This window comes from Struthio camelus, chromosome 6 (genome assembly GCF_040807025.1).
Source record: "Struthio camelus isolate bStrCam1 chromosome 6, bStrCam1.hap1, whole genome shotgun sequence".
Lineage (NCBI taxonomy): Eukaryota > Metazoa > Chordata > Aves > Struthioniformes > Struthionidae > Struthio > Struthio camelus.
The window spans coordinates 14,664,641-14,691,476 of NC_090947.1; the positions used below are offsets into that span (position 1 = coordinate 14,664,641).

The 26,836-nt window shown below is 42.7% G+C and overlaps 2 protein-coding genes and 1 long non-coding RNA gene across 5 annotated transcripts in view; 1 reads left to right on the plus strand and 2 right to left on the minus strand.

Annotated features, from left to right (window-relative positions):
* The window catches only part of MFSD6 (major facilitator superfamily domain containing 6), a 28,394-nt gene extending 24,391 nt beyond the window's left edge, over positions 1-4,003 (minus strand). For both annotated transcript variants that reach the window (XM_068948313.1, XM_068948314.1), the window contains exon 1: positions 3,887-4,003. The gene's annotated coding sequence lies outside the window, so the exon portion shown is untranslated. The remainder of the gene's footprint in view (positions 1-3,886) is intronic.
* A 5,588-nt stretch (positions 4,004-9,591) lies between these two features.
* On the minus strand, positions 9,592-13,699 carry LOC104143399 (uncharacterized). Its single transcript, XR_693904.2, has 3 exons — positions 13,400-13,699; positions 11,316-11,388; positions 9,592-9,904 (listed from the first exon to the last, which is right to left on the minus strand). It is a non-coding gene; the product is annotated as an uncharacterized lncRNA (long non-coding RNA).
* A 10,590-nt stretch (positions 13,700-24,289) lies between these two features.
* Positions 24,290-26,836, plus strand: part of HIBCH (3-hydroxyisobutyryl-CoA hydrolase) — a 42,150-nt gene continuing 39,603 nt past the window's right edge. Inside the window, exons 1-3 of one of the 2 annotated variants that reach the window (XM_068948317.1) lie at positions 24,290-24,414; positions 25,527-25,569; positions 26,341-26,481. In XM_068948317.1, the coding sequence (XP_068804418.1) occupies positions 24,383-24,414; positions 25,527-25,569; positions 26,341-26,481 (216 nt within the window). In that variant the 5' untranslated portion in view covers positions 24,290-24,382. Of the gene's footprint in view, positions 24,415-24,890; positions 25,006-25,526; positions 25,570-26,340; positions 26,482-26,836 lie in introns of those variants that run through there. The other variant, XM_009673895.2, reaches the window with a different exon arrangement.

Sequence of the window (26,836 nt, forward strand, 5' to 3'; positions counted from 1 at the left end):
ATAGATTTCAGTGTTTGAAATCGAACTTCAAGTCTTTCATCCAGTAACCTGCAAAAAGGTACAGCAACTTTCATGCAGACTTAACTGCCCATGAACAACTGACTGTCTGAGCGACAGAGGAGAAAGCATTTCCTCCAAGGAACTGAGCGATGACAGCGTGCTGGTCGTTTTACCTGTTGCGATTAGCCTCTTTGGCAGCGCGGGTGGGAACAGGCAGACATGGATGCTACATTCAGTTAAGCATCTTCTTGGCATTCTTTTTATTTTTAAAATTGAACCTCATTTGCATTGGCTCCCCCAATAATTAGAGGATTTCAAGATCAGAAAGGACAAAAAGCTACTCTATTCAAGACAACTTGATGTTACAACAAGTTCCCTATAAAACAAAGGAAAACAACAACACGAGAAAATACTAATAACAGTATACCAAAACTCAGTTCTCCTCTTGGAGTCACTCTTCCCAAAAGCTTCAAAAAAAAAAAAATACTGCTTTGCATTGTGTCTCAAGAAATGCTAATCAACAGATCTGACTGGGGTAGCGAATCCCTGACCCTCTCAGGGCAGGCCCCAAGGCAAGCACAGCTTTATAGGGGGAAAAAAGAAGGCATTAACGTTTCACTTGCAGACCAAAAAGCAATTAGCGTTGTGGTTTTTAAATAAAGTCTAATTCAGCATAAATATTTGATTTGTAGATGTTAGGCTTTGAGAATTCAAGTATAATTAAGACTCACAAAGCAAAATATCCAAGAGCCTCAAAGTCAGGGTTTGAATGTTAACAGAAAGGTTAAAAAAACGGTCCCTCACAACTCCTAGTAACACAGCGCAAGCAGCTAAGAATAGCTTTAACCAGGTAAGTACTTTGCAAAAATCACTGTGTAAGATTCATAGTCTCTGAAAACCTACTCTAAGAGTAGAACATCAAAACAGGAAATATTAATTAAACTCTCAAGCAACACGCAGCTTTAACAACAGAAGCAGGTTAGACCACTGTCTGCATGGTGTGGATAAATCAAAGCCAGTCCAATATATGACATCACATCTTACTTTATCCTGTTCAGGCTTTCACTGACTAGAAAAATGAGTTTATATTAAACATGTGAAATTTCACATGAAGTTTTCACATGAACATTTTAAAATCAATCTACTAACACAAAACGTGTTCTTTGAATAGATCTTCAGTTTCTATTTTTTTTAATTACCAAGTTCTTAACTCAGTGGTGGGATATATATTTATCTCAAGTTTGAAGTGCAACTTCAGTCTCTGAATATTAATTACCATAATTAGGGTTTCTGAGAAGTTTAAAATTACTAAATTCACTTCAGAGCAGGTCTGTGCTAGAGAAGCAGATTTAAAAACTGTCTTTAAAAGGAAGATCACCTCACTTATCCCTGGGATGATGAAAACTGCCGCAACATTTGTGCCTATCATATTGCTCACACACAGCATCTCTTCCTCAACCCTACTTGTCTCGTTGATCTAAACTACAAAATCTCTGCATCAAGGACCTTCTGCTGCAGTTTCCGTGCAACGTCTAGCAGAAATTAAGCAGGTCTATAAAACACTGCCGTAATAAACATGAACAACAGACCGAATTTTCCCTTTTCAAGCAAGCTTTTCTCCTAAGGAGCAGCCTAGTGTTGTCACCTACCTCTGTGCCAGAAAGAAAGAAAACGTTACGCAAACAGCTTACATCATGCCATAAGAGCATATATCCTGCATTCACTCTTACACGAGGTCCCAAGCCTCTTGGAGGCTAGGCCAGCCTCCGGGAGCACGGCGGAGGTGCTGACCTCTGCCAGGCCGGGTACCCCGACGTGGCTCCTCCGGGCGCTTTCCCCTCCCTGACAGCTGAACAGTGATTTCTCTGCCCTCACGCACCTCTCACCCGTTACCCCTGAGCATGGCCACCTGGCTCAGAATTAATTGAGGCAAGCATAAACCCCCTTTAGCGAATTAATTTGGTCCTGGGATATATATTTATTTCAAGTTTGAAGCAAGACTTAGTGTTTTAGCATTAGCCACCATAATTAGGGCTTCCAAAAAGTGAAATCATCTCATTCTAAAACACTTAACTCTTAAAACTGGTTTATTTTGCTTTTCTCGGCACGCACTTACTTGATGTTTTGGCCTTTAGGCTTCTCTACGTCATTTAATGTACACATAAAACCCCGCATACTTTGACATGTTTAGTCAAATAGACTGAGAGACTAAAGTATATCTAAAGTATGTTAAAATCAGGTTTGGATTTGCTAAGTTGATACAATAGTACCAGTGTTAACATTAAAGCAAGAAGATAAGAGCACTATCAGATCCTGGGCTGTTAAAGAAAAGCCATTAAGTTCGCGTCTTCAGACTCCTGCTTTCCTAGCCATGTTTTCTGTTTAACGTGTGCAAATTAAGATGTCACAGGAGGCTATTTTTTAACCATTTTTCACCAGCATTAGACTCAAACTTTTAAACCAGTTCTTAATTTACCAACTACGTGTCTGCACTTACAAGGTTTACACTTCATTAATTTTGGTAAATAGTAAGCAGACTTCAGCTATGGCCCAGGAAAGGGCCCAACACGAGGCTCGAGGTAGTCTACAAGCATGTCTACTTGCAGTACCGGGAAAGGGCAAAACGCGCTGCGCTCCACCAGCCACAGCTTCACAGCAGCCAAGGAAGTGACCTGTTTTCAAAACAAAGATTTGCTGGGCGATACTTAGTCTTTGGGACCAACCATGGTTACTGTAACTGGATCGTATCCCCAGTCCACGTTCCCTTGCGCTGCGACAAAAACTCGCACCCGTTGAGTGGTAGCTGAAAGTCAAGAAGGGCAACGTTGCGGGAAGAAGCTCTGCTCCGGCCCCAGTTACGGCAGTGACCGACGGCCCGTTCCCCATATTGGCTGCTCCTGTAATCGGCTTTTGCTCTTAAGCTCTCACTCCACCTGTTTGAACTTTTCTTCTAAAACTTGTTTAGGACTTTTACTGTATTTATGACCGCCATCACAGATACTATCTTCAAAATGAGAACTGTTCTGTTTTCAGGTCCCCTAGTCCTCCTGTGGGTCTTCAGAGAATGCAAAAATAATTAACTGCTCCATTATCCGCTGTTTATTTACATCTAGGGATGCAAACCTGACATACTGCCAGACCAGAAAACTAGCACTGTACAGTGATTTTCCTTGGACATAGCCAAACAGACAATTAGGCCCCCAATACAGCTTAGTAGATAATACTGTTTCAGGTGAGCTCTTCCTGAAACACTTAAAATACTAGTATTATGCTCAGCTAGCCACTCTCTTCTCCCCGATACCAAGTTAACAGAGATTGTTTAAAACGTGGTATTAAACAGCAGTAAAGACTTCAAAGGCGCGGACGCAGGGCAGCTCCTGCAGGCCACGGGCGAGGCTGTCACGGGTGGCGCGCCGGCAGGAGCCGCCGCGCTGCTCCGCTCGCTCCACCGAGCGGCACGGAGGCGGCAGGGCGGCGGGCAACCGGCCCGCTGACAACCTCGGCCCGCGGAAGACCTGAGAGCTCAGGAGCTGCGCGACACCGCGACCGCCGCCGGCGCGGGCACCCGCGGCCCGGGCTCGGGCTGCCGCGGAGGCTCCGCGGGGCCCGGCGCGCCGCTCGCTTACACGGACACGGAAACGGGGGCATTTTGCCCCCTAAGAGCTGGGTGCCCACTGAGACCCCCCCCTCCTTTAACACCCATTAACGTCGGGAGGCGCCCAGCCCGGCGCACTCAGCAGCGCAGGGCGGAAAACGCCCGGCGGCTGCAGGGCGGAAGAGCAGCCGCTCGGCAGCCGCCCCCCGCCGCCGCCAGCAGCGGGAGGAGCTGGGGGGGCCGGGGCTCGGCCGCCCCCCGCCGCGCAGGGCCGGGGGCCGCGCCACTCACCTCGCCCGGGGGCGGCTGCCGGAGGGCGCCCGGCCGCCGGCATCGCAGCGCCTCCTGCCGCGGGCGGCGCCGCGCACCCCCGTCCGTCCGTCCGTCCGTCCGCCCGCCCGCCCCCGCCGTGCCCGGGCCCCGGCCGCCGCCGCCGCCGCCGCGCAGAGGCGCTGCGGGCAGGGACGGAGCCGCCCCCCGCCGCGGGGGGGCCGCGCGCCCGCGCCTCCGCGCCCGCGCAGCGCGCCGCCGGGGCACGGCTTCCCGGCGGGGCGGGGACAGGGCGGTTTTTCTCTCTCTCTCTCTCCCTTTTCTTCCCCCCCCCCCCACCCGTGCCGGTAATAATTAACTGCATAGCGCCCTTTACGTATTTCACGGTCTTGTAGCTGGTTCCTCTTATTTCAGCCCCGCTCTTTGGGAAGGTGACTTAGAGATAGTTTGTCTACAAGAAATAATTCTGCTGCCATCAGGTCTGCGCCTACATACAGGCGCCTATAGGACGTCGGCTACAGGCTGTAGGTTTAAAGAGAGCGTTTGGGGAGCGTTCATGGACTCTGAGCGACCCAGTAATCTAAGACTGAGAGCGTTTGCTGCTGCTCAGACGTTTCAAACGCATATTCGAGCTTAAAGAATTAAGCTGTTATTTGCAGTGCCTGCCACAGCCATTTAATCATTTAAGTAACATTTCTAGAATTACAGACATATAAAATTACGTAACTACTTAAAGCATGGACAGCAGGATAAACCTTCTCCACCACCAAAAGTGAGATTTGAAAACAGAATGACAGTTACTGAAGTGGAAAAATACCGGCAACCTGTTCCAGATGGCAGGATCTTCGGAGAAGGGGCTGTCCCAAGCAACCGCTGAACAGCGAAGCGCAGTCGGAGTTTGACAGCGTCGAGCCAAAGAGGGAGGAATGATCAAGACAGAAAATGAAAGGACAACCTGGAGTTTGGAGAGAGTTTATGAACCCTCAGTTGCACAGGAGGTAGCAAAGTTGTCTGAGGAGTAAGCTCAAGTGACTGTGTTTTGTACACAGGAGGTCAGATTCGGAGGGTTTACCGTGAAGGAGCTGGGCCATAGTCCAAGCAAAGTCAATACAGTGAGTGCCGACTTCACAGGGACGTCCGACCCGGTGGCACGCAAGCAGGTGGTGCGCCTCGAGGAGAAGGAGGCTGCCGAAGCGGACCGTGCGCCTGGAGAAAGGTTCCCATCAAGGACAGGACTAGGACACAGACAGGCCAACTGGGGTGCAAGGAGGCAAATCACTTGTGATGTAGGCCTCCCTTTTTGTGAGGGAGGCTCCCCCTCGCCTCAAGGGAAACAAAAAATCTTTGCTGCACTTTACCCAAGGGAAGAAGTCAAGGGAAAAGCATAATTTCACATAATTCAAGCAGACAGAGGATGGGATTGTTTAAAATACACACAGTGCCAGTAGTTACTTCGGGTAGCTCAGACCTTCTGTAAAAAGAACAAGTTGGAGAGAGAGCCAGCAGGGAAGCAAGTTTTCTAGTAGCTCGCGATCTTAATGTACGGAGTAGCCTCACCAAGGCAGGTGACAAGACACGGCGAGGCCGGGACCGCCATACGTGTTTCGCCAGCAGCGAGTCTGCACTGTTGCTGCGGCTTGCAGGGCACGCGGCCGCAGCGCCACGCGCTGCAGCCTGTGAGCGCACCCTCGTCCGGCCAGCCACCGCCACGCGCGGCTGCCCCTCTCCGCCCCTGGGGAGCGGGGGACCGTCAGCATTTGACCAGTTTAGTTTGAGTCTCGCTGCAGCCAATGGGATATCAGTCCTTGCGGAAAGAAGAGCTGTCCCAAGGCCATCACTCGGCCATGCTTATTACCTACGGGGGTCGTGTCCGTCCAGGTAGATATGAGGGTAGTCTGGGACAACAGGCGATTGAAACCTTGCCTAGCTCTACAGTAAAGGCCTCTCCTAAAGGAGGCAGGAGACAAAAGCTGAATGTCATCAGGGAGATGTGTTGGTGCAGGAGGAGGCTTGTTTATCATCCGTCTAGCTTTACAGAACTCTTTTTGTCTTTGAAAGCCTCCCCTAAGGCTATTTAAACACAGGGAAACCACATCAAACTAGACCAGGAACGTAGGTCTCGGGTCTCGTACCATCTTGCAGAACTGAGACATTTATCAACGCATACAATTTGTTTTGTTGTTACTGCAAAACATTATTGCAATAGATCAGATGTCAAATCCAACTGAAGTTGTGTAACCCTGATGGAGATTTTTTGGCAAATTACTACAAATGCTTTTAGGGATAATATGTATTTCCAATCATTTTCAGTCCTTGTTCCTGAACCGAAAAGGGAAAGCTGATCTTTGTAGCGACAGACGACATTTACTGAAGCTGTAAAAGCAGGCTTTTCAAGAACTTGGACAACTCAACACCACAAATGCAGGGAACCCTCTAATACATACTAAGAATGTAGTAGCCACCTTTTGCAGCTTTGCTTATATTATGATTTCTCAGAGCTGAGTCTTTGGGACATTCTACCTTGAACATCCTCCTTCCATATACTTGGTTTCTGAGATGCCAGGGATCTATCCTAAGAAAATTCCTCTCTAAATGTGGGAATTTAGGCAAAATGTGTAACATTTCCTCACAGGCTGTTACATAATCTGCTATGCGAACGTGAAGTTGCAGCTGAGGAGTGGATTACAGAATGTGCCCAATAAAAATAATTCATTGTAAATGACTGTATGTATTGCAAAAATGGTTTCTTACTGAGCTTAAAAACCCAATCAAGTACCAACTGAATTTGATCAAATAGCTTAAACTGGGGTCCAACGGCTTCAATCAATAAGGACCTCTGGCATAAGGAAAAGCCTCAGCACTGAACAATATTGCTCCCATCTGACAAGCTATCCCAGGGTGAGCAGAACTGAACATAATAGGGCTCTGACTGGTTCTTTCTTTCAGTGAAGCTTTGTGTAAAGATGTGGATTACAGCACATCAGAAATTATTACACATGCTCAGAGGGTTCCTTCTCTGTTCTTTCAGCTATGAAAATGAGGAGTAGCAGAAATGGAGAAACTGCTGCATTATACACAGACTGCATATAATGTATTTTTTCTCAAGAAAGCCCATATCTTTCTAGCCAAAGAAGTGTTCAGAGAAGAGGAAATACAGTTTTAAGTTACCTAAAGTACAATGCTTTCAATTAAAGCACCTGCTATTACAGAACATGATAGTAGAATTAAAGAAAACAAAAAGCAAGGTCAGATGTAAAGTCCATTGAAATTAATTGGAGAACCTCTTTTTTTTCAGGGATCTTTGGATTAAGCTCTGAATCACTGCAAAATATGATATTCAGAATGCAAGAAACAAGAAATTATGCTGAAAGACTCTTCTGCTGTTAGCAAATATGCAGAGTGAGACTAATAAATATGCACCTGACCACTGGCTGTTAGAATATTCAAAAGTAATGCTTTTTAACTGTAAAATAAATACAAATAATACATATACATGTCATATAAGAAATGCTGTATTATGAACCCACACCTGGCTTAAACTTATACAAGAAATTGAAAAAACAGCAGTGGATTTCTATGCGCTTTTGGTTGAATGCTTACACTGCTTTATAAGGGTTTCAATTTACGTGTCCTATACCACTTTACCATATATTGTGGTAAGAATACTTGCCAAAAATAAGTACAAACACCTCACAGTTTAGAAAAAAAAACTTTAGTATATAATACAAAGGCCCCATGAAACTGAAAAATTAAAGCAAGATAGACATTTTTAAAAACCAAATTAACAAAATTGCCTAATTGTATCTGCTGGAACACTCCACGTTGCTAACAGTAGTAGATCTTGCTTGAAAAGGACTCAGTGGTGTCAGCTGACCCTCTGAGGCAGCTGACCTGTCCCTAGGTTAGGGAAAATAAAGCAAATATCCTATTGCATAACATGTACCAAACTTCCATGGGAAAACATCCTTCATGTTATATATGTGATATGTGCATATTATACCTTTGTTATTTTCCAATAATGGCAAAGGTAAAACATCTGAACTCTCATCTTACGGAAACTGTTTCTAGGAGCTCAGATTTAATTTACAGAACTATCTCCCTACTTGGGTTTGTTCATGAAGCAGGGCGGTACTTTGAAATCAGGAATTTCTGGTTGCTACAAAATATTCTACTGTCCTTCAGTGGCTTTTAGCTCTGAGCCAAAAAGAGAAAAAAACCCATACATCAGTGAGGCTAGAAAGATAAGTTCAAGGTGAGATTTGTGCTGTTACGACTCGCTCCGGAGCACAGTGAAGTCAACAGGAAAGCTTTTATTTCAGTTCAGGCCTTTAGCATATTTTGCACAACGTGGACCAAATTACTTTAGTCAACCTCTTGCTAGGAGAGGAAGCGCGCTAAGGTGGCTAAGGCATTCAGTTGCTCCTCTTTAGGAAGGTCTTCATCAAACACCCAGTTTGTACGTATCCACTATAAATCTGGGAAGAAGTTAAGTCGTTATGAGGAACAAAGAAAAGTGACTTTTCCTTACTGTTTCAAAGAGTAAATGCAAATACATTACCATCAATAGGCAAGAAATCCTGACAGAGGAGCTGAGAAACAGTCACACAGTGAATCAGCAAATCATAGACAGCTAAAAGCAACAGTAATGGTAACAAGTAAAAATATTCACAGCTGGTCAGACCATAAGATACTATTGCAGTGGTCTGTCTGGTTTAGCAGGTAAGCAGAGGATTTACTTCCTCAGATTTTTAATCTAACACTTTTAGAAGTAAATTCATTTAAATTCCTTAGCAAAGAGAAGACAAAGGAATGTGCAAAAGCAAATACTAGTTACAGAAAGTATGTTTACTGTATGTACATATGTGCTTCTTCTGAGTGGATAAGCCTTTTTTTCCTCCAATTAGGTCTGTGTCTGTACTTCATCTGTCTGTATAGGAGTCAACTCTTCCTCACCCAGAGAACTTTGGAACCCACCAGCACATACCAAACTGGGTGAGCAGTGATGGTCTCACAGATATGAAATTCCTACAAGGTTGTGTGAACGTCAGCAGCTAGCAAAGGAAAGGAACCCAGGATAGTGCCCTGCACTGAAGAAAAGCCCACAGCATAAACTCCACAACTGTCTCCTCTTGGGCCGTGACCCCCTGCCTTGCCCAAGCAGCAGTTTGGTTAACCTGGGAAGGAATGGCAGGACAATTGAGTGAACAGAGAGGAGTACTGGATGAAATGGAGACGGGATAGCGGAGGCTTGCAAAGTAGTGGAGGAAGGGAGCGGGTTGTAAAAGCGTAGTACACAGAACGCAGGAAACCAAGCTTGATTAGCTCCGCTGTCCACAGGGCTGCTTGTTTACGTTGGGCTGTTGCTAATACAAAAGCCATTGAACACGTGCAAAAATATTATGACCTTGATCCTGTCACAAGCTCCACAAATGCAGATTGTAGAGCCCATGCAAAGCCCTGCTGACTTTGTTTCTATTCCAGGCAGGAGCTAAGATAGTTTATGCAATTTAGACACTGAACCTGCAATGAATTCTACATCGACCTGCCTTCACAGAGGCAGGCTTAACTGGCCAGAGCTCTGAGATGGATTTGCTTAGGCCTTCTCATATAGCAAGGTCTTCAGAAACGACCAAAAGACTTTTAGAACTTAAATACGAACACCCTCTGCACACACACATTTTATTGTAATAAAAACTAGAAACTTTAAAAATAAAAGTGGACAATGACCAGGGCAGATAGAATAGTTTAAAAAAGCCATATGCACCAATCTCCTCTGCCCACTATGTCCTGGCAGAACCAGTCCTTGCTCCCATACTTAGCTTCAATAATCCAAATGTATGTCTTCTAAACTGTATTCTGAACATAATAAGTAACCATTGAGCCTGACCTGTTTCCATAATATCTGCAGGTATATGACTGAGGGACAAAACGGTCACTTCCCTCTGATCCCCGGGAATTTCTTTCTATCCCTTTGGAGAGTAAAAGGAGCAAATATCGACATTCAAGCAGGAAGTTATTTTCTGCCGTTGTTCTTCACATCTGCAAAATAAAATAAAAGGTCAGATATTCCTGTCTTTTTATTTTCCTAGTTACTAGTAAATGGCTTGATCGCTGAGGCTGATGGGAATTAGAGAGCTCAGCTTCTAACTAGATCAAGTTTCTGATTAGCTTTTAAAGGAAATACAATACCACTGCATTTCAAAATGTTCCTTGACCAAAACAAATTTTAGCTAAGGTTCAGTACTCTTCCCATTGAATGATTAGTCAAGAAAACAGTTTCTGATCTTGCACAGCATTACATGTTCTTCTCCTTTACTCCAAGGACCAGCTTTCACCATTTATATGGCTGAAATATAAGCTCAAAGCAGTTTTTAACCCTATTTTCTTTGAATCATATTAAATTCATGTCTTCTACAATGCAGCTGGATAAACAAACCACCACCAAGACATGCAAATATGATTTTTGATGAAAACCACTTGAATGATGCAAGCAGTGAAGTCATCTTTTCTCTTGAGAAATATATCGCACCAAATTCAAGCTAAGATTAACCCCGGAAGCTTCAGAGGACTAACATCTAATTCTCTAGGGCTGAATTTGCCTCATTAGAAGTAGGAGCAGCAAATGGCACTTCTGACACAGACATGAGTCACAGTGTTAGCCAAGCCTTCTCTCCCCAAAAAACAGACACATCATTTTTATTTTGTATTTCATCTCAGGATCTCTAGTGTAACTGATTGGCTAACCTGTTTTAACTTCTTGGGTAACGTATCTGAGCGGTCCTAGTAGCTGAATTCAATTTTAAGGTCATTTTCAAACATTCCCCCCTAAAGTGTGAAAACAATGGGCAATTGGCTGATGCCTTCTCAGACAAATTGTCACGATGATACTCCTCACCCTAAGAACAAGGTCAGCGTGAGGAATGCCATGGACTCCAGTTACACTGAGATTCAAAGTAGTATCTCTCATCACAAGTGAAGGTGAAATAAATAAACAAACAATTAGAGAAATAGGAACATTAATGTATTTAAAATGTGCCTAAAATGGGTAAACTCTGTTGTTAGCCATGCCATGAAATGGTAATAGGAACGTTAATGTGCACTGATAATACTCTAAACTAACCTGATTCCACTCTTCAGTTCAGATTTGTGGCTGGAAATAAAATTCATTAGTAACATATGAGAAACATTCAGGATGTTTTCTTTGTAGGGTTATCAGTGCAATCTGAGATAAAGGCTTCATGTATGTTACGAATTGTTTCAGAAATATTGAACATAGCTACTCACCTGTTTCCTACCATATACTGATAATCACAGTGTATTTAAAATAGGGCTTAACATGCTGTAGTATTCGCAGTGGAAAGCCTCAGAACATCTGTTTATTTCAGTCTTAAGTTGAAGGTAAAGATAACACAAACAAAATTTCAGAAGATATTAGTAGTTCTATACTTACCAAGCTCATTAATAAATTCATTGGATTCCTCCCCAGCAGCGTTTCTTTTCCAACCTGGAAACTAAATTATTGACTGTGAAGAAAAACAACATATGCTTAGTTTTCAACAGAATGTTAATTTAGGTTTAAAGAGCCTGATTCTGCAAAGTGCTTCTTGGCCTAAACTCCTATGGAAACCAGTTACAACTGGAGATGCACTTTAAGGACAAAGACCAGGTCTCTCATTAGTGGCATATCACTGTATTTGGCAGATACTGAGACCACACAGCTTAGGTCAAGCCGATTACCATAACATAGCTACCATGAAACCTAAAATGCTTTCAGGAAGCAACATCTGTTCAAAACAGGAACACATCCTAGACAAAGTGTGTCCCCTGCATATAATGTCTTATTTTACTTGCGTTCTCCAAACCATCAAAGTTAGCTGGTCAGGAGATAAAAATATGGACCTCAGCTATATGAATGTGGGTAGAGGAATAAAAACGCTTCCTGGTATCAGGTTTCAATACACCACTACCACTTCTCTTAAAGGCAGATTGGAAGTTTCTGCAGCATTTAAATGACCTTACAAAGCAAGCACTCTAAAACAAAAACAAACTGCTTTCCAGTTCAAACTTTTTTACTGCCTCATTGGACAGGGATAAGGCTTCACCGTAAGCCAAGGCACTCCAGTAAAGTTAAGGCATTTTGGAGGACAAATAGAAAAAGGGAGTGAACCTGAAGAATCGTACCAATTCAAAATACATGAGTAGTGCCAGAAAAAGTACTGTGTATAAATGTTATATTCTGATTTAGTGGTTCTATAGTGTTTATAAGAGTAGTTAGCTCTATTAACTTAGCTTTATAGTAAGCAAATGCAGCCCTTCGGGGCCCTGCACTACCGCAAAAGCCCTGACTGCTTCCAGCTGGCTGCTCCATGCTGCTCTGCAATGAATGCAGGTCCCTCTGCTGCATTGAATAAACATTTCGGACCGAGTCCTTCCACGCTGAGATATGTTTGGGATCTTGATCCACATCTAAATTTTTCAGCTAACCTTTCACTGTATTTCCGTTCTCTTTGTCTCTTGTAGATCATGATATATTTATAACATCTCAGCTATTTCCAGACCTCAAGTAGACAGCAAATTGATGAGTCACTGTGAGGATAAGCCTTTGAAAGAGTAGGGCGGGGAAAGAACAAAAATACAGCAAAGTGACAAAAGTAGAAAAATATTCTTTGCCTATGTAACAGTATTAACATTCCTTACCTTTTTTCTATGCCATATTTCACAACTTCCTAAATGAGCACATCAGCCATAAATTTTAAATAGCTCTGCTTTTTAAAATCGTTTGCCAATTCCTCTCTTTCTTTCCCATTTCTTCCCCACTTCTATTAATAGTGAAAAGGTCTCCTGCTGCCTGCAGGGTTGGACAATTTTAGCTGCTTTTCTCGAGGTACAAACCAACTCCTTGAAGATTTCTGATATTGCTGCAGTGTGCTGCTAAATGATTGTTACCAGAAGCCTCAAAACTAATGTCAAAGTAATTGTTAAGTAAAAAAAATATATATATAAGTGCAAAACCAACTGAAAGGTAAGAAAGATTTCTACTTCAGCAAACTATACAGGTTTTTTTTGCACTAAGAGAAATTGAGACATGGATCCCAAATGAATTCTCTGAGAAAGCCAGTATAGTTTCCTTGTTTCAAAAAGAGCACAGTAGAATTGGGAAGGGTTAAGGGGAGGATGATCAAAACTATGGAATGACCCCTCATGAGATTTACAAACTCATGAACAACCTGGGGGAAATAGATGAGTTTACTCTTTCTTCCCATACATGTGTTAGGGTACAGCAAATGAAGCTGGTGGGAGCCAGGCGGGGGAGGAGGGTGGGCATTTGGCCTGCAGTGGGGTTTTTTTGTTTAGACCTGTGGGGCTGCTTGCGAGGATGCTGCGGAAGCTAGGTGTCTGCACAAGCTCCGGGGTAGGCTGCACAAATATATGGAAGAGAAATCCCAGGAAGGTTACTAGACACAAAAAAATGCATCCAACTCAGGAACCCCTGGAGCTGAAGACAGAGGCCAGGCTTGCTTGCCCTGTTCTTACTTTTTGCCAGGCAGCCTCTTATGGCTCTTTTTGGCTAGGTGGACCTTCAGTCTGACTCAGCACAGTTGCTCCTGTCTCTTTCCGTTTCTAAAAGCTGGACTCTTCTGGGAAAAAAAATAAAGAAAATTAGAATAACAGTAAATCAATTAATCTGAAACATTCTGTACCACACATTTTCCCCTCAGTTTTTCAAAATATGATGTATCCTTAAATATTTCAAGTAAACACTAGATCTGTTTTTGTGCATAACCTATGGACTACTGATGGTTTCAAGGAGCACTGGTGTTCCCTAGGCCACAATGTGTGAGGTACTACTGATCCTCATGCTTTGTCATAAAAAAAAAAAAAAAGCTTATACATGTGCTGAATTTGGAAGACGTTTTTCTTCTTCTGTAAAGCCCTTCCAATGTACTTACACATTTAGCATTTCCTGTTAGTGCACTTCCTTTAGTAACACGAATGATGGAAAGAGGAGCCAGGGTAAGCCAGCAGAAGGTAGTTCCTTCTTGACATCATTTAGGTCTAAGTCAGAAAAGCAGTAATTGAAACAATTATTTGGGTCTTCTGTAGCCCCAGCCACTGTTAGCAACAGTGGGAAATGTTAAAGAAAGCTTATGGTCTCGGTTCCTCCTTGCTTTGGAGCACCCGCACTCCCTTCTGCCAGTACAAAGAGTGCAAATGCTATTAGCTCTAAACCATAGTCTTTTTATATTCAGGTTGCGTTGGAATTAAAAACTAAACAACTACCCTGAGCATTGTAGAGGCTAGTTGAGAATCAGGCCTCCTGACACCTGCAACACCTTCAGACAACACTTTCAGAAATAAGACTTCTAATCTTGAAAATTCTCAAATAAGCTGGATCATTTATAATTTCCTTTGTTCAAAATGAAAATGTTTATGGATATGAATGCATTGTACATGACATACAGGTTACCTATATACCCTGTACATCTCTCATACTTCCTAAATCAATGACATAAGCATAAAATATCATTTCAAATAGTAATAATGGAGAAGGATTTTCAAGACTTTAAACTGTAATACGTTTTAGTATCTTTAACCTAACATCACTGAATGTTAAGTAAATGTAGTATCACTAAAATAAAGTGCAGCAATTGGTCTACAAATTCTCACACCTTTGGATTTATTAGCTAAACAAAACTGGCAAACCTTTGGACTCTGAGCTGAGTGGAGGTGATCGCCTCACAACAACAGTGGCTGAACAAATGGAGCATGTTTATACAGGAAAAGCTTAAAAGGAGGAAATAGTTATTGGAAAGTTGATGACTAATTAGCTGAGGCCTATCTGAGAAAAGGAGAGAGGCGGAAAGTGAAAAACAGTTTTGATTCTGGAGAGCTGAACTTATATTTTTGCTATTTTCAGGCCCGCACTTTGCAAAAAGGGCTGAGTTATTGTCTTATGAGGTAGGTTGATATTACCTACATTTTACTTTTTAGACAGATGAAAACCAAGGTATGAAAGATTATGGTGCAAGAAAGGCAATGGTTATGCAGCACGAGTCATCAACATCTTTGACAACAAATGTACAGGCAGTTAAGGTGGAGTGACATCTTCTAGAGAGGGTGTTTTCCTTCACCTTCTAGAAATAACTCGAGGGATTCCTCAGAGATTTGCCTCTGTTTGTTATTACACAGTGACAATACTTTGTTGCAGTAACTTTGTAGTGAATAATTACGTTACCTACAAGCATTGTGACCTCTTATTGGGAATAAGCATGGAGAGCAAATGAATTACTGTGAAAAGAGAGCTGACCACTTGTGCAAATACCCTACAAACTTGCATAAAATTGCATACTGAATGACTTTAAAGAATTCTGGGCTTTTCAGTTCTGAAAACACTAGGCTTTTTCACTCTTAAGAATGAAGGTGGGAAAGTCTCAGAGCGGTGAGAAATTTCCTCAGAAGAAGAGAGAATTGATAAACTCCTGGGGAAGGAAGAGAGAGGCTGAGTGAGAGCGTGTTTAATACAGCATGGATTTGTTTCTCCATTGCTAGAAGATGTCCTCATTTCCTTCGGTGTGAGTAGGGTAACAGTTGACAGATGGCAGCATTACAGGCTTGTATGCAGAGAAGTGGCCAAATTATTTATTTAGAAATAGAAAAGCATGCATTTTTTCTAATATATCTAAAAGACTGTGATTGGATATCTGTTTTTAACAGTTTATAGACCAGCTTGTCTTTTCTTTTTTTAAAAAGGAAGGGGAAAATATATTCCACGTGTTGATTTGTAAAACAATGCAAACATTCAAAGCACGTATTTTCTGAATCCTAGGTTATTGGGCTATACAGCATTTTATGATATATGAGCTGCAAATGTATAAACAAACAATACTTACCCTTTTGTTCCATAATAGATGTCATGTGGGCAATGACAAGATGCCAGACAAGATGCCATTTGTAATCACTAGTATACAGCATACCATTTCAACCATAGTTAGTTAATTTTGATAATACATTGAGAACAGTAAATGTTACTCTCTTCACTTCATAGATGTGAAAACTAAAGCAGAATAGTGAAATGACTTGCCTAAACCCAAATAACTGAGGTTAATTAATTTACAGCTACAATATGTCTGTGAATCTCAGTGGCTGATCTATCCTAATAGCCTACTTACTAACTTCTAGATTACATGAGACCAGGTGTTATTGTGAACTTTTTGCTTTTTCTTGTAGATTAATTAAAACTTTCAAGTAGCGCAGTGAGTCTTAAAAATAAGACTATCAATAAACACTTGTCTTTTCCATGGAGGGGCTTAAGAAGCTAAAAATTTACTTCTCGACGTCTGCCTTTTCTGATGATTTAAAGAGTGCTGATAATTGTATCCGTCTATTGGAATTTAGATGACAGACCGTTGTATCTGCAAAATGCAACTGGCCTCTGCTAGGAAGAAACTAGTCTGTCATGAACGTTCCAAAAGTCTCACAAACACTCCAGAGATGCTTGTGGTGGCCCAGGAAAAGTAATACTTGGTCCAAATATGTTTCATGATTCTCTTGCTCTGTTATGGGAAAAAATATTTCCATTAAAATTTCGGAATGAAAATGAATTTTTCTTTAAATTAATCTTTTTGCAGAAAGCCTCTGCTTTCCTAGAAAATTGTTTAATTTCATCAGAAAATAAATAAAAGGTGTTTATTCTTGGTGTTGGCTAGAATTTTCTTCTTTTTTGTTTAAAAATTTTAGGCTAAAAGTATCAATAAAATCACTCTTCAAAGTATGCTAATTTTGCCAAAAAAACGTCCCCAACTAATTCTACATGCTGCTACCTCTCCTAGGCAGAAGTGCAGCCTTTAATTCTATCTTTGCAGGTCCCAGATTGAAACCCTGCTGTTAACTCCTGCAGTTAACCATACAATACAGCATCTTCTCACCCTCTGAGCTCTTAGCAACAGATTTATAAGGTAGCGTCTGCATATTTCTTGGCAGACAGAGGTGTGTCAAAGTATGACTAAATCATACTGTGTAGCATGTTATTTCTGAAATAATTACATATTCACGTATACTGCTCTTGGAGATGCAAACCTCCATCCCAGGCTCACAGCTATCACAGAGAGGAGGAGGATGAGGGACTGCCCAGGTTTAGACAGAAGCACCAACGGCATCAAGAAATCCGCTGGGCAGAGGGAAGATCAGGATTACAGAGAGGAACTAACGATCCTAGAGATATGTATTTCCACGTGAAAGACTTAGCTCTATATTCTGCCTCTGCCATGGGTGCTGCTCCTTCCTGCACCGAGCAGTATGTCCATGAGGAAGCATGAACACAGAGCGAGGGCTCCAGCCACCAAGTTTTCTGTTCCTCTCATGTCCATTGCAAGCAGTTTGTTTATGATCCAGGATGATCATATTTCTTTAAAAAGAGTAGTTTCCCTTCTGGCACACTACACATCCTCTCCACGAGGTTAATAACTATGCCTAGTTGCAGAGAGCTGGTAAATCAGGTTGCGTTGAAACTAGTATTTGCTCACAATAACCCCACAATGGAGGCTGGTAATTTAGACTTAGAACAGAATATATCTGCAGGAATGAATGATATATGCTTACTTTTTAATGGCTTCAAGACTTCTATTTTTTTCTGCTGACCTATTTTATTCCTCATTTTTAAATTTTAAAGTCTGCTCTGCTCTGCTCTGTCCTTTCCATCATTTGTGGCATCGGAGGAGATATCTTTCCCCTAAGCAATGTTCTTCAGATGCATTATTTTATGTAACAATTTTAGCTGTACTCCAGAATTAAAAAAATAGAAAGAAATTTTGAAAAATATTGTTAATATTGACTTTTTAAACCAAACGCAGAACTTTTCGAGTGAAAAATAATATCCATGCAAGGTGTTAGATGAGTAACTTAGAAAGGTTTGAATACACACACATTCACTTAATAAGATACTGACTGTCAAGCTGTCAGCCAAACTGCCCTGCTGAAGAGACTTGCTTTAATTTAGAGCAACAAACTCTTAGAAGAAACATCTGAAACACTCTCTGTACCCATCAAATTCCTGGACTGTCAAAAAGCTACTAATTAGCGTCAGTGCTTTTGTGCTTAGATCACTATGATTTTGACTGAAACAAAATAAGTTAACTAGTTGTTCACTAGCAGCTATGACCCTTGAGAAGAAATGGCCTACGGGACAATTTAAGACCCAAGCTCACAATGTTCCCACTGAACAGCCAGTGTAGCAGTGAGGCCAATAAGAATTTTGCTTACAAAACAGATTTTTTTTTTAAATTGTATTTTCAAAAATATATTTTAAATTATTCTAAATGTTTTTTCCTGCTTTTTGAGTAATATAATTCCATCACAACTGATCATATGAGGAAAAATCCAGGCTAACAGTAGCTGACAGGATAAGCATATAATCTGCATTTAAAATGTAATGTACATTCATTGATATAAAAGGTGTCATAAGCACTACCTTTAAAGTTAACTGAACCCATGCTAAGTGCAGGATAGAATTATAATTGGGCCAACAGTGCTTCAAAAATGCTACTGACAAAGGAATTACTGCAATGTTTTGCAGAAAATGAGTCGAGTGACATGAACTTACTATTTGGAATATTTTTCCTCCTCAGGGCAGGTATGCAATTCCAGTAGGTTATAATTACGAGTTAGAGAAGAATCAGTAGAAGCTTATTAGGATATATTTCAAATATTAATCATTGAAGTCATTCAGTAATAAGACTTTTAAAACATCAAGGTAATTAGTTACATTAAGGTTATCTCTCCATTGATTCTTTTTCTCTAGCTCTTGCTAATGTAAGTCCATCAACTGATCTTTCTGGATGTGATCCTGGGCAATATGCTCTAGGTGACCCTGCTTGAGCAGGGAGGTTGGACTAGATGATCTCCAGAGGTCCCATCCAACCTAAACGATTCTGTGATTCTGTGATCTTCCCGTTTGTCATGTGCAAACGTGTTAGCTAGAGGTATTCACAATTTTCTTTGTTTCTGAGCTAATCTCAGTGGAACGTTTTTCATTCCTACTTTGGGCAAAATCTCCAGAGCTATAGCAAACGACAGACTTTGGTCAGAGGTATTGAAGTCAGCGAGCTCTGTTCTCTACTGTATTGAATCTGTGCAGTCATGGTCCGTGTGATGGGTCCGGAATAATACCACGTCCTGCCTGGAAAGTAAGTTGCCTTTTGATAGGATTGTGCACTCAAGCATGTACTTCATTTCCATAAAAGAGAGTTACTTCACAGGGCACCAACCATACAAAATCAGGCTTGAGGCTTCTAGTCACTTGGAGTAGATTAAGATGCCCTACGGAATATTTTTGAAAAATCTGCTGTACTTATGTACTGAAATGTACGGAAAGTGACATTTCTCAAAATTCATTGATTGCCTGTTACATGCTGTTTTCACCTCTTCAAATCACTGTGGACTACCTCTTGATACAAGATGCTGCATCATTAATATTTTTTGAAAAGTCTGACATTGATGAGAAATCTAGTTGTAATAAACGTATCAGTAGAGTTTTGGATTGAGGAGAATTCACGTAACTAACCCGAAGTTAGGACAAAATTGATTAGGATTATATATTGTAAAAGCTTTACTCTAGATAAGTCAAATTGAGTCTGAACCTGAAAGCTGTTCTGTACCCCCGGTTCTTGTAGTCTACTTGCGTTATTTCTTAAGAACCAGTGGCACCATTTTGCACTCTATACCACTAGTCTTACAGGCTCTGTTTCGCTATACTAGTTTCACTACTATTCTCATGTAATACAAGCAAAGAATCTCAAATAACATCCTGTTAACATAAGGAAGCTTCAATTTCATTTCTTACAGAAGCAAAAATTTGGAGCAAATCTTATTGAATGAACTGATACTCTGATAGTGCTATTTCAACAGGTCCAGCAGGGATGAGATTTTGAAATATAGACCCATAGTGTGTGAAAAACACGTGCCTTTTTCTCTCCCCGCATACAGGCAACTCTGACTCCCATTGGATCAAGGCCATACATTGCAAGCAGAAGAGGAGACATGATGACAGCAAATGTCACTCACTGGGCAGGCTGCTGAAGCCCTGAGTGAGGGGTGCAGGCTGCCCCTGCATCATCACTTGGACTACCAGGGGAAAAGGAACAGTTTCTTTTCTTTGCAGACCTGAGAAACTCAATCTCAAGAACTAATTATATACCCAAAGGCATCCTCCGCAATAAGATATCCTTGCTTTTTCTTTTTTTTTTTTTCCTAGTCTACTAGAAGTAACTGTCCTACCAACAGAAAATTCACTTTCCTTGGGCCCCATTCCCACACACGCTCCCTACAGCTATTTCCACCCACGCTACAGCTCTTTTTAACTGTGTTCAAAAAGCAGAAAGAGAAAAATGTGCTGCTGCTGCTGCTGCTGGTGCTCCTCCTCCTCAGGTGGGCGGGTTGGGAGCTGGTCAGTTTTCTGCAGCACTTCTCAGCGCCGGCTGGCGTGGGAGGCTGCGAGCGGGAAGGGAAGGCAGCAGTTCTCTCAGGAAGGGAGGCAGAGCCGAGCAAGTGGGAGGCAAATCACCCCTGCCCACCTGCATATGTATAATTACATGCAAATGAAAAACTACCACAATAGACCTGCAAATAGAGCTTTCAAAGCTCTGATTGTAAAAGGCATTGAACGCCTTCAGTCTCAAATCCATGCTCAGGGATGACCAGATCTCTAGCAAGATGGCGTTTTTCTTCTGCTAACAAGAAGAGACATGTGGGGTGTGAAGGAGGGAGGGAAGAGGGTGCTCCTTACAGTAACGCTTTGGTACGTAGGTGGAGAGCGCTTTGAGGGGAGGAGTGACAGATTGCTTGCGGCAGTGGAGGAAAAAAGACGTAGGAGGAAGTTTGACCAGGGCACCACATAACCTCGGGGTGCCGGCGGGGCTGCTGTGGGGGGCGGCGAGGGGCGCCGGTGGAGGGCCCTCCCCACGGAGGAGCCGCTCTGCAGCAGCGGCGGCGGCGGCCACCTGGCAGCATCTGCTGCAGCTCGCAGCCACCCCCGCATTTCTCCCTGCTTCCTCTGAGGCCAAATGAAAATGGAAACTACTTCACTCGCACGGTTTCATTATGGCTTTGCTTTCATCTTTTGTTGTACATTTCTACTTCCCCACTGATAATATGCAGATTAATTGGTAAAAAGGAGGGTTTTTTTGTTTTTGTTTTCCTCTCACACACCTTCTGCAGGAGACATTCACTATTAAATGCCATTAGCTATGCCCCCATCCCAAACCTCTGACTTCAAATGTTATGTGGATGCATTATCTAAAAAGTATCTGACTAAAAGCCCTGGGGAATGCAGTCTGTTCCCATGGGATTACCCATAGTACAGACGAAAGCAAAAACTTGCTTCTCCACATTGTATATACTCCTATGTTTCAGTCCTTCCCTGGCTGGCCTATTTTTAGAGTGCGGAAAGACAGATTATTTTTCTGCTTATTTAAATCTATTCCTCCTTTCTGCTTATCTAAATCTATTCCTCCTGTCACTGAAGCCAATGCAAGATTAACCATTGCAGACCTGAGCCTTTAGTACTTGCTGTCCATGCTGAAACAACCGAAGTTGAGCCCGTATAATCTGTGGAGGTGTTTTATAGTACTGTCAATTGGGACTGGACAGAGAGAAAAATCAATCTGAATCAGTCCTCTTGACAGTACGGTAATAACTGGTTACCCGCAACGAACTGAAGTGATTGAATTGTCTTCCCATTCTGTTCCTCACACCTTCGCACAAACTCGTTCTTCTTTGTCCTTATACACCATAGGGATGCACTTCCTACCCACACTATCCACACCTGCAGAAATCAGACTCTTAAACCAGTGGAGGAAAAGGTTAAACTTACGGCAAGCCAAGACACAGGAGCACAGGGCAGCATTAACTGCTTGTATCATTTGTTATCTGGTCTTGGTGAACTATACTAAGAGCTTTCAGAAGCAAGTGAAAGAGAAAGACAAGTTAATGATTAACTAGGGGCATACATACATAGGTGGCATACAGCTGCTCTTGGAACCCCTCTCATGAGCAAGGGATCCCACATCCTGATGCTGAAATTATATTTTTCTGGAAAAAAAACAAAAACAAAACCCAAAACAACTGTTCAACTCTAAAGTCCTCCTACAGTCTGCAGTTTATTTTCTCTTTACAAACCTGCTGAACAGACTGTCAGGAAATTTCTCCAAGGGGGAGGAATTACAGCCTGCCTATCCTTCTGGCTGCTGCAGTTGTATTCCCTGAATTCCTGACTCATTTACTAGGGATGCTTCTCACCCCCAAATATCCAGTCTCCTGCAGCCCTCTTTGCTAGTAGTAGTATCATTCCTAAACTCACAGATTAAAGGTCATGTCACTCAGTTTATTCTTATCTGTAACTTGATTATTTTCATTCTTTTTCCTATTTCTACATAGGAGTCTTTTATTTGTTTTCTAAAATCATTTTCACTCTGCAGAAAAGGGAGTTTGCAGAAGGACTATTAAAAGCCAAGATGTTATCTGAGTTACTTTTTGGACCTGACTCTGAACTGGCTTGCGCTCACTAAATGGGAGGTCTGTGAGGAAATTGTTGTTTTCTAACACCTACAAGAAAAAAAAAAGTCTGTTCATAGGTAATCTGTCATAGGCAAACCATCACTGGCATATTTTTTAAAAAAGTAGAACACTAGGCCTAAGGAAGATAGCTCTTCTGTCACAATCCCTTCTTCCTGAAACCAGCGGAAAAAGAAAGGGAGAGAAAGAAAATAAAGAAAACATTATGTGTGCATTCAGTGCCAGCAGCTTGGAAAGAAATCAGCAGCTGTTTCAGGAGAACGCTGGTGTTACTGCATTGTTTGCAAATGAGCAGGCCCCAAGTCAGACTCAGCTGGGAGACAACAAAGAAAGGCTCTCTGCATCGTCATTTACACTGAAGGCAGAGGGGGAAAATTAGATGAAAATCAGGATAAGTAAGAGGTGAAACAGGGCACTGACTCCTGCTCCGGACTCCCGACACAAGCGTCCTGTGCATCACGTCCCGATCACAGCCGCCCTCGGTGTGCAGGGGGGAACCCCAAGGGGTCTTCAGGATTTCCAAGGAGCCTCCCTCCTGCTCTCACCCGAGGCTGGTCTCCAAGCACTGACCTCTTCATTTCCACAGGGACGCTAGCAAAAGGTTTTACCTATGCGAAGGTACTGTTCCTGTTTGTCTGTGAACTGTGCAGAGACTTGCAGATGTAAGGCATAATACAAAAACGTTATCTGTGTGTCAAACTCCCCATAACCTGGTTATGCCAGGATGAGAGATGTAGAGTTATCCCATCATCAGAAAGTATCATTTAAAAAATAGGAATCTAAATAAGGGTTCAGATTTTGCCCATCATGGTAATTTGGTACCATTTAGGCGGGTTTAGATTTAACTGTATGGTATTTTCTATAAAACAGCATATGCAGTTGTATATACTCAAGGTGACATTAATAGGCTGCATCTTTGGCGATCATGTAATCCGTGACAAAAAGTGAGGTTAATCTGGATGGCCTAATGAATTCTGCAATTAATTAGTTTTCGGTAGGCAGCCTGCCAGTGCCTGCAAAAGCACTTCATGTCAGCGCGCTCCGTCATTTTTTCCACTGTGTACAAGACTGGAAACCTCGGCTGCGTAATACAGAAACGCTCTGTGTCTTTTTCTGTGTCCGCTTAGTTTGAATAGGGTTTTTTTCCCGGGGAGTTACTGCAAGGCAAAAGCCGGTACAGAGGCCACCGACACAAGCAGGGCCGACACCATTTCTCCAAAGGAAGAGCAAGGCTGCCCTCTGGGGACCCCGCCAGAAGCGTTCCTGGGAGCCCGGCGGGGCTTTTTGTCCCAGGGAGATAATGTTGCTGTTTAAGTCTTTTTTAAATATGAACGTGAAGCTAGAACAGCCAGTGCTGAACTTGCTACACCAAGAGATGGCAAAGTTACGTATCTACTTAATGCACTGCGTTTTCCTTTACTCCTTTACACTTTTACACGTGAACCTCATGCTACGTTTCAGCCTAACAATCTGCCGAAGAACAGCCTGACGCCGTCACTAAAACAAAAGCGAAGTTGCTGTGACGGACTATCGGGACCATTTCCGTACGCTTCCCAAGTGTCTGGCAACCGGGGCTGCTGAGAAATTTACCGCAACAGCGGGAGAGCAGCAGACACCCGCCCTGCGCCGTAACTACCGACCCGTATGTGAGCCACGGCACAACGGCAGCCGACCGTCGGTAGCGCCGCACTTTTGAAACCGCCTGCCCACCAACCGCCCGGCGGCCTCGCGCCCGCGGCGGCCGTTGGGGGGGGGGGAGGGAGGAAGGGCCGGCCCCGCCCCCGGCGCAGTCCCCCGCCGAGCCGGCGGGCGGCGCGCGCCGCTGCGGCGGCCGTTTGGGGGAGGGGGGAGGGACGGAAGAGGCGGCGCTCTGGCGCGGCCCCCGCCCCGCCGCTTCCCGTGCCGGGCGGCGCGGCGGTGACGTCATTGGAGGGCGCCGGGGGGGGCGCCATGGCGGCGAGGGTGGTGCGGCGGCTCCCCAGGTAACGCGGAGCGGCAGCGCCGGCGCCCTGCCCTCGGCCCGGCCCGCCGCCGCCTCCTCGGGGCCCCGGCCCCTCGGCGGGAGCACCTTCCCCGGTGCCCCCCCGGTACCTCCGGGCCGCGCTCCGGTCCCCAGCTCGCCCTTAGCATACGCGCGCTGCCCGGGTACCGAAACGGGAGCGGCTTGTGCCGGAAACCTCTTGTGCAAGAAGTTAACCTGTCAGTTGTTAGAAGATATAGCTTGGGCCTAGGCTGCAGTTTCCACAGCTGGACCCCGCTCTAACACAAAGCATGCACTTAAGGAGTAGCGTGCGTGGGACACCAGGGCATTAGCAAGAGCTACACCTGTGATGTGCTAATTAACCATGCAACAACAACAAACCCCTGCACGCTCAAGTAGCTGAGGGATGAAGGTGCCTGGCACCTGAGCGCTAAGATCCAACTCATGCCGGTTTTTTTTTTTTGGTCTTCCTCAATAAGTGGAGTACAATGACAGAAATAGTCGTCTATTATTTAAATTAATATATTCACAATACTATTTTTACAGACAGTCCAGCATGACTAGGTATCAAATCGTCCTTTCAGCTACACAGGTATAAGCCGTTTTCAAGTTGTTAGATGAACCTACTGAGATGTAGATATATATGGCAGAAAGTGAGAGCAGGTTTGGGAGCTTTAGAACAGTGCAAGTTTTTGATAGAAACCATTTTTTTTTAAATACTAATATTTCAAGGTCCAGAAAGTGGCTGTAAGTCTTTAAAAGGCACACAGTACTAGTAGCATACCTCCTCCTCAAACTCTTACTTTGTCATACTAGAGCCGTGACCTTCGAATGTGAAATTATTTGAATACAGTGACGATGTTAATGATTGGCATTGCTACCTGCCATCTATTTACTACCTCTGTGCAAAGAAGATGTTTCCAACTATTTTAATACTAAAATAGTACTGTAATTGTACTTTATTAAAAAATGTAGAATGTAAAACAATTGTGTTTACATTTTTTTCTGACAAAGCTTTGCTTAGTTCAGTGCTTCTGGTATTTCTTTGTGCTGTGGTAATAGACAGCTGTTTTACACTTTTAATTATCTTTAAACATAGTATTTCTTTTTCAGGCTGAAGCCATTCAACAGATTGCAAGTAATATTACAGCATTTGGTAAGAGCAGCGTCTTGTTTGACTGAGTCAGAAGCTTTTAGCACTCTTAACTCCCCTAAGATGGAGAACACACAACACCTCCAATGTGTCCATTCATAATGGGTCTGAATTCTGTCGTTTATTGCTCAGGCATAGTGTTGCCCGTGCCTTTGAGCACTGTACTATAAGTTTTTCGTGTACTATAAATTAATGCTGAATTATTACCTACTTTTGCAGTTAGTTTTATGTTAGTTTCTCTATATTCCTTAAGCATCATTCAACTTTGAATTTGAAATTAGTTGTGGAAATGGTTTAGTGATTTGTTCTCTACTGTTAGAAGTTACTTATAGACAAAGCTGTTTGTACGTTTAGGTTTGCAGCATCAGACTGCAAGTAGCGATATACAGAGCTGTCTTTGTTATAAATGTCGTGGCTACTTTCAGAATGTCAGTTTTAAGGGACCATGTTATTTTTTTAATGATCTCAAATATCATCTAAGAACATATGCCTCAGAAGCTTGTCCGATGGTTATTACTTTGAAGAACTCTAATGTAATGTGGTTTCAAAAGAACCGTTTGTGAAATACAAATACAACTTGAGAAAAGTTGTATTTTCAGTGGGAAAAATACAACTTTGTGGGAAAGTGGGAAAGCCCTAGTGTAAAATTCCAAAATGCACTTTTTATTATGTTAAATGGTTTTGGGAATGTATAAACACTCCTGTAAGCATTTTAATTAAGATATCTAACTAATGTCAATTGCTTTATTTATTTGTTCATTTCTGCATATACAGAAAATGTCTAAGCATACAGATTCTACAGCTGAAGTATTGTTGGAAAAGAGAGGAGGTGCAGGAATAATAACTTTGAATAGACCCAAGGCTCTCAATACACTAACAATTTCTATGATCCGACAAATTTATCCACAAATAAAGGTTAGTAGGCCTTTTTGTACCCAGCCAACGCACATACATTATCTACTAGTAATATTAAAATTCAGTCTGACACTTTTTAGTCTACTGATTTAAGGAGTTAAATCTGCCAATGAGCTCAGATTTATAGGATGGAAAGGAATAGACAGTTTCCAGCAAATTTAAACGGGGAGAACTTATGTCCAGGAAACAAGCTGTCACACAAAAAGTGACATTTATCCTGTGGATAGATAAGAGACCCATATTAACACGACAATTGAACTAAAGGCAAGCAGCACTCACCGTTTTTACATTCCTTTTGGCAGCATCCATCTGGTCATTCAGCATGCCCATATTCTGAGTCATAAAGAGCGTTACC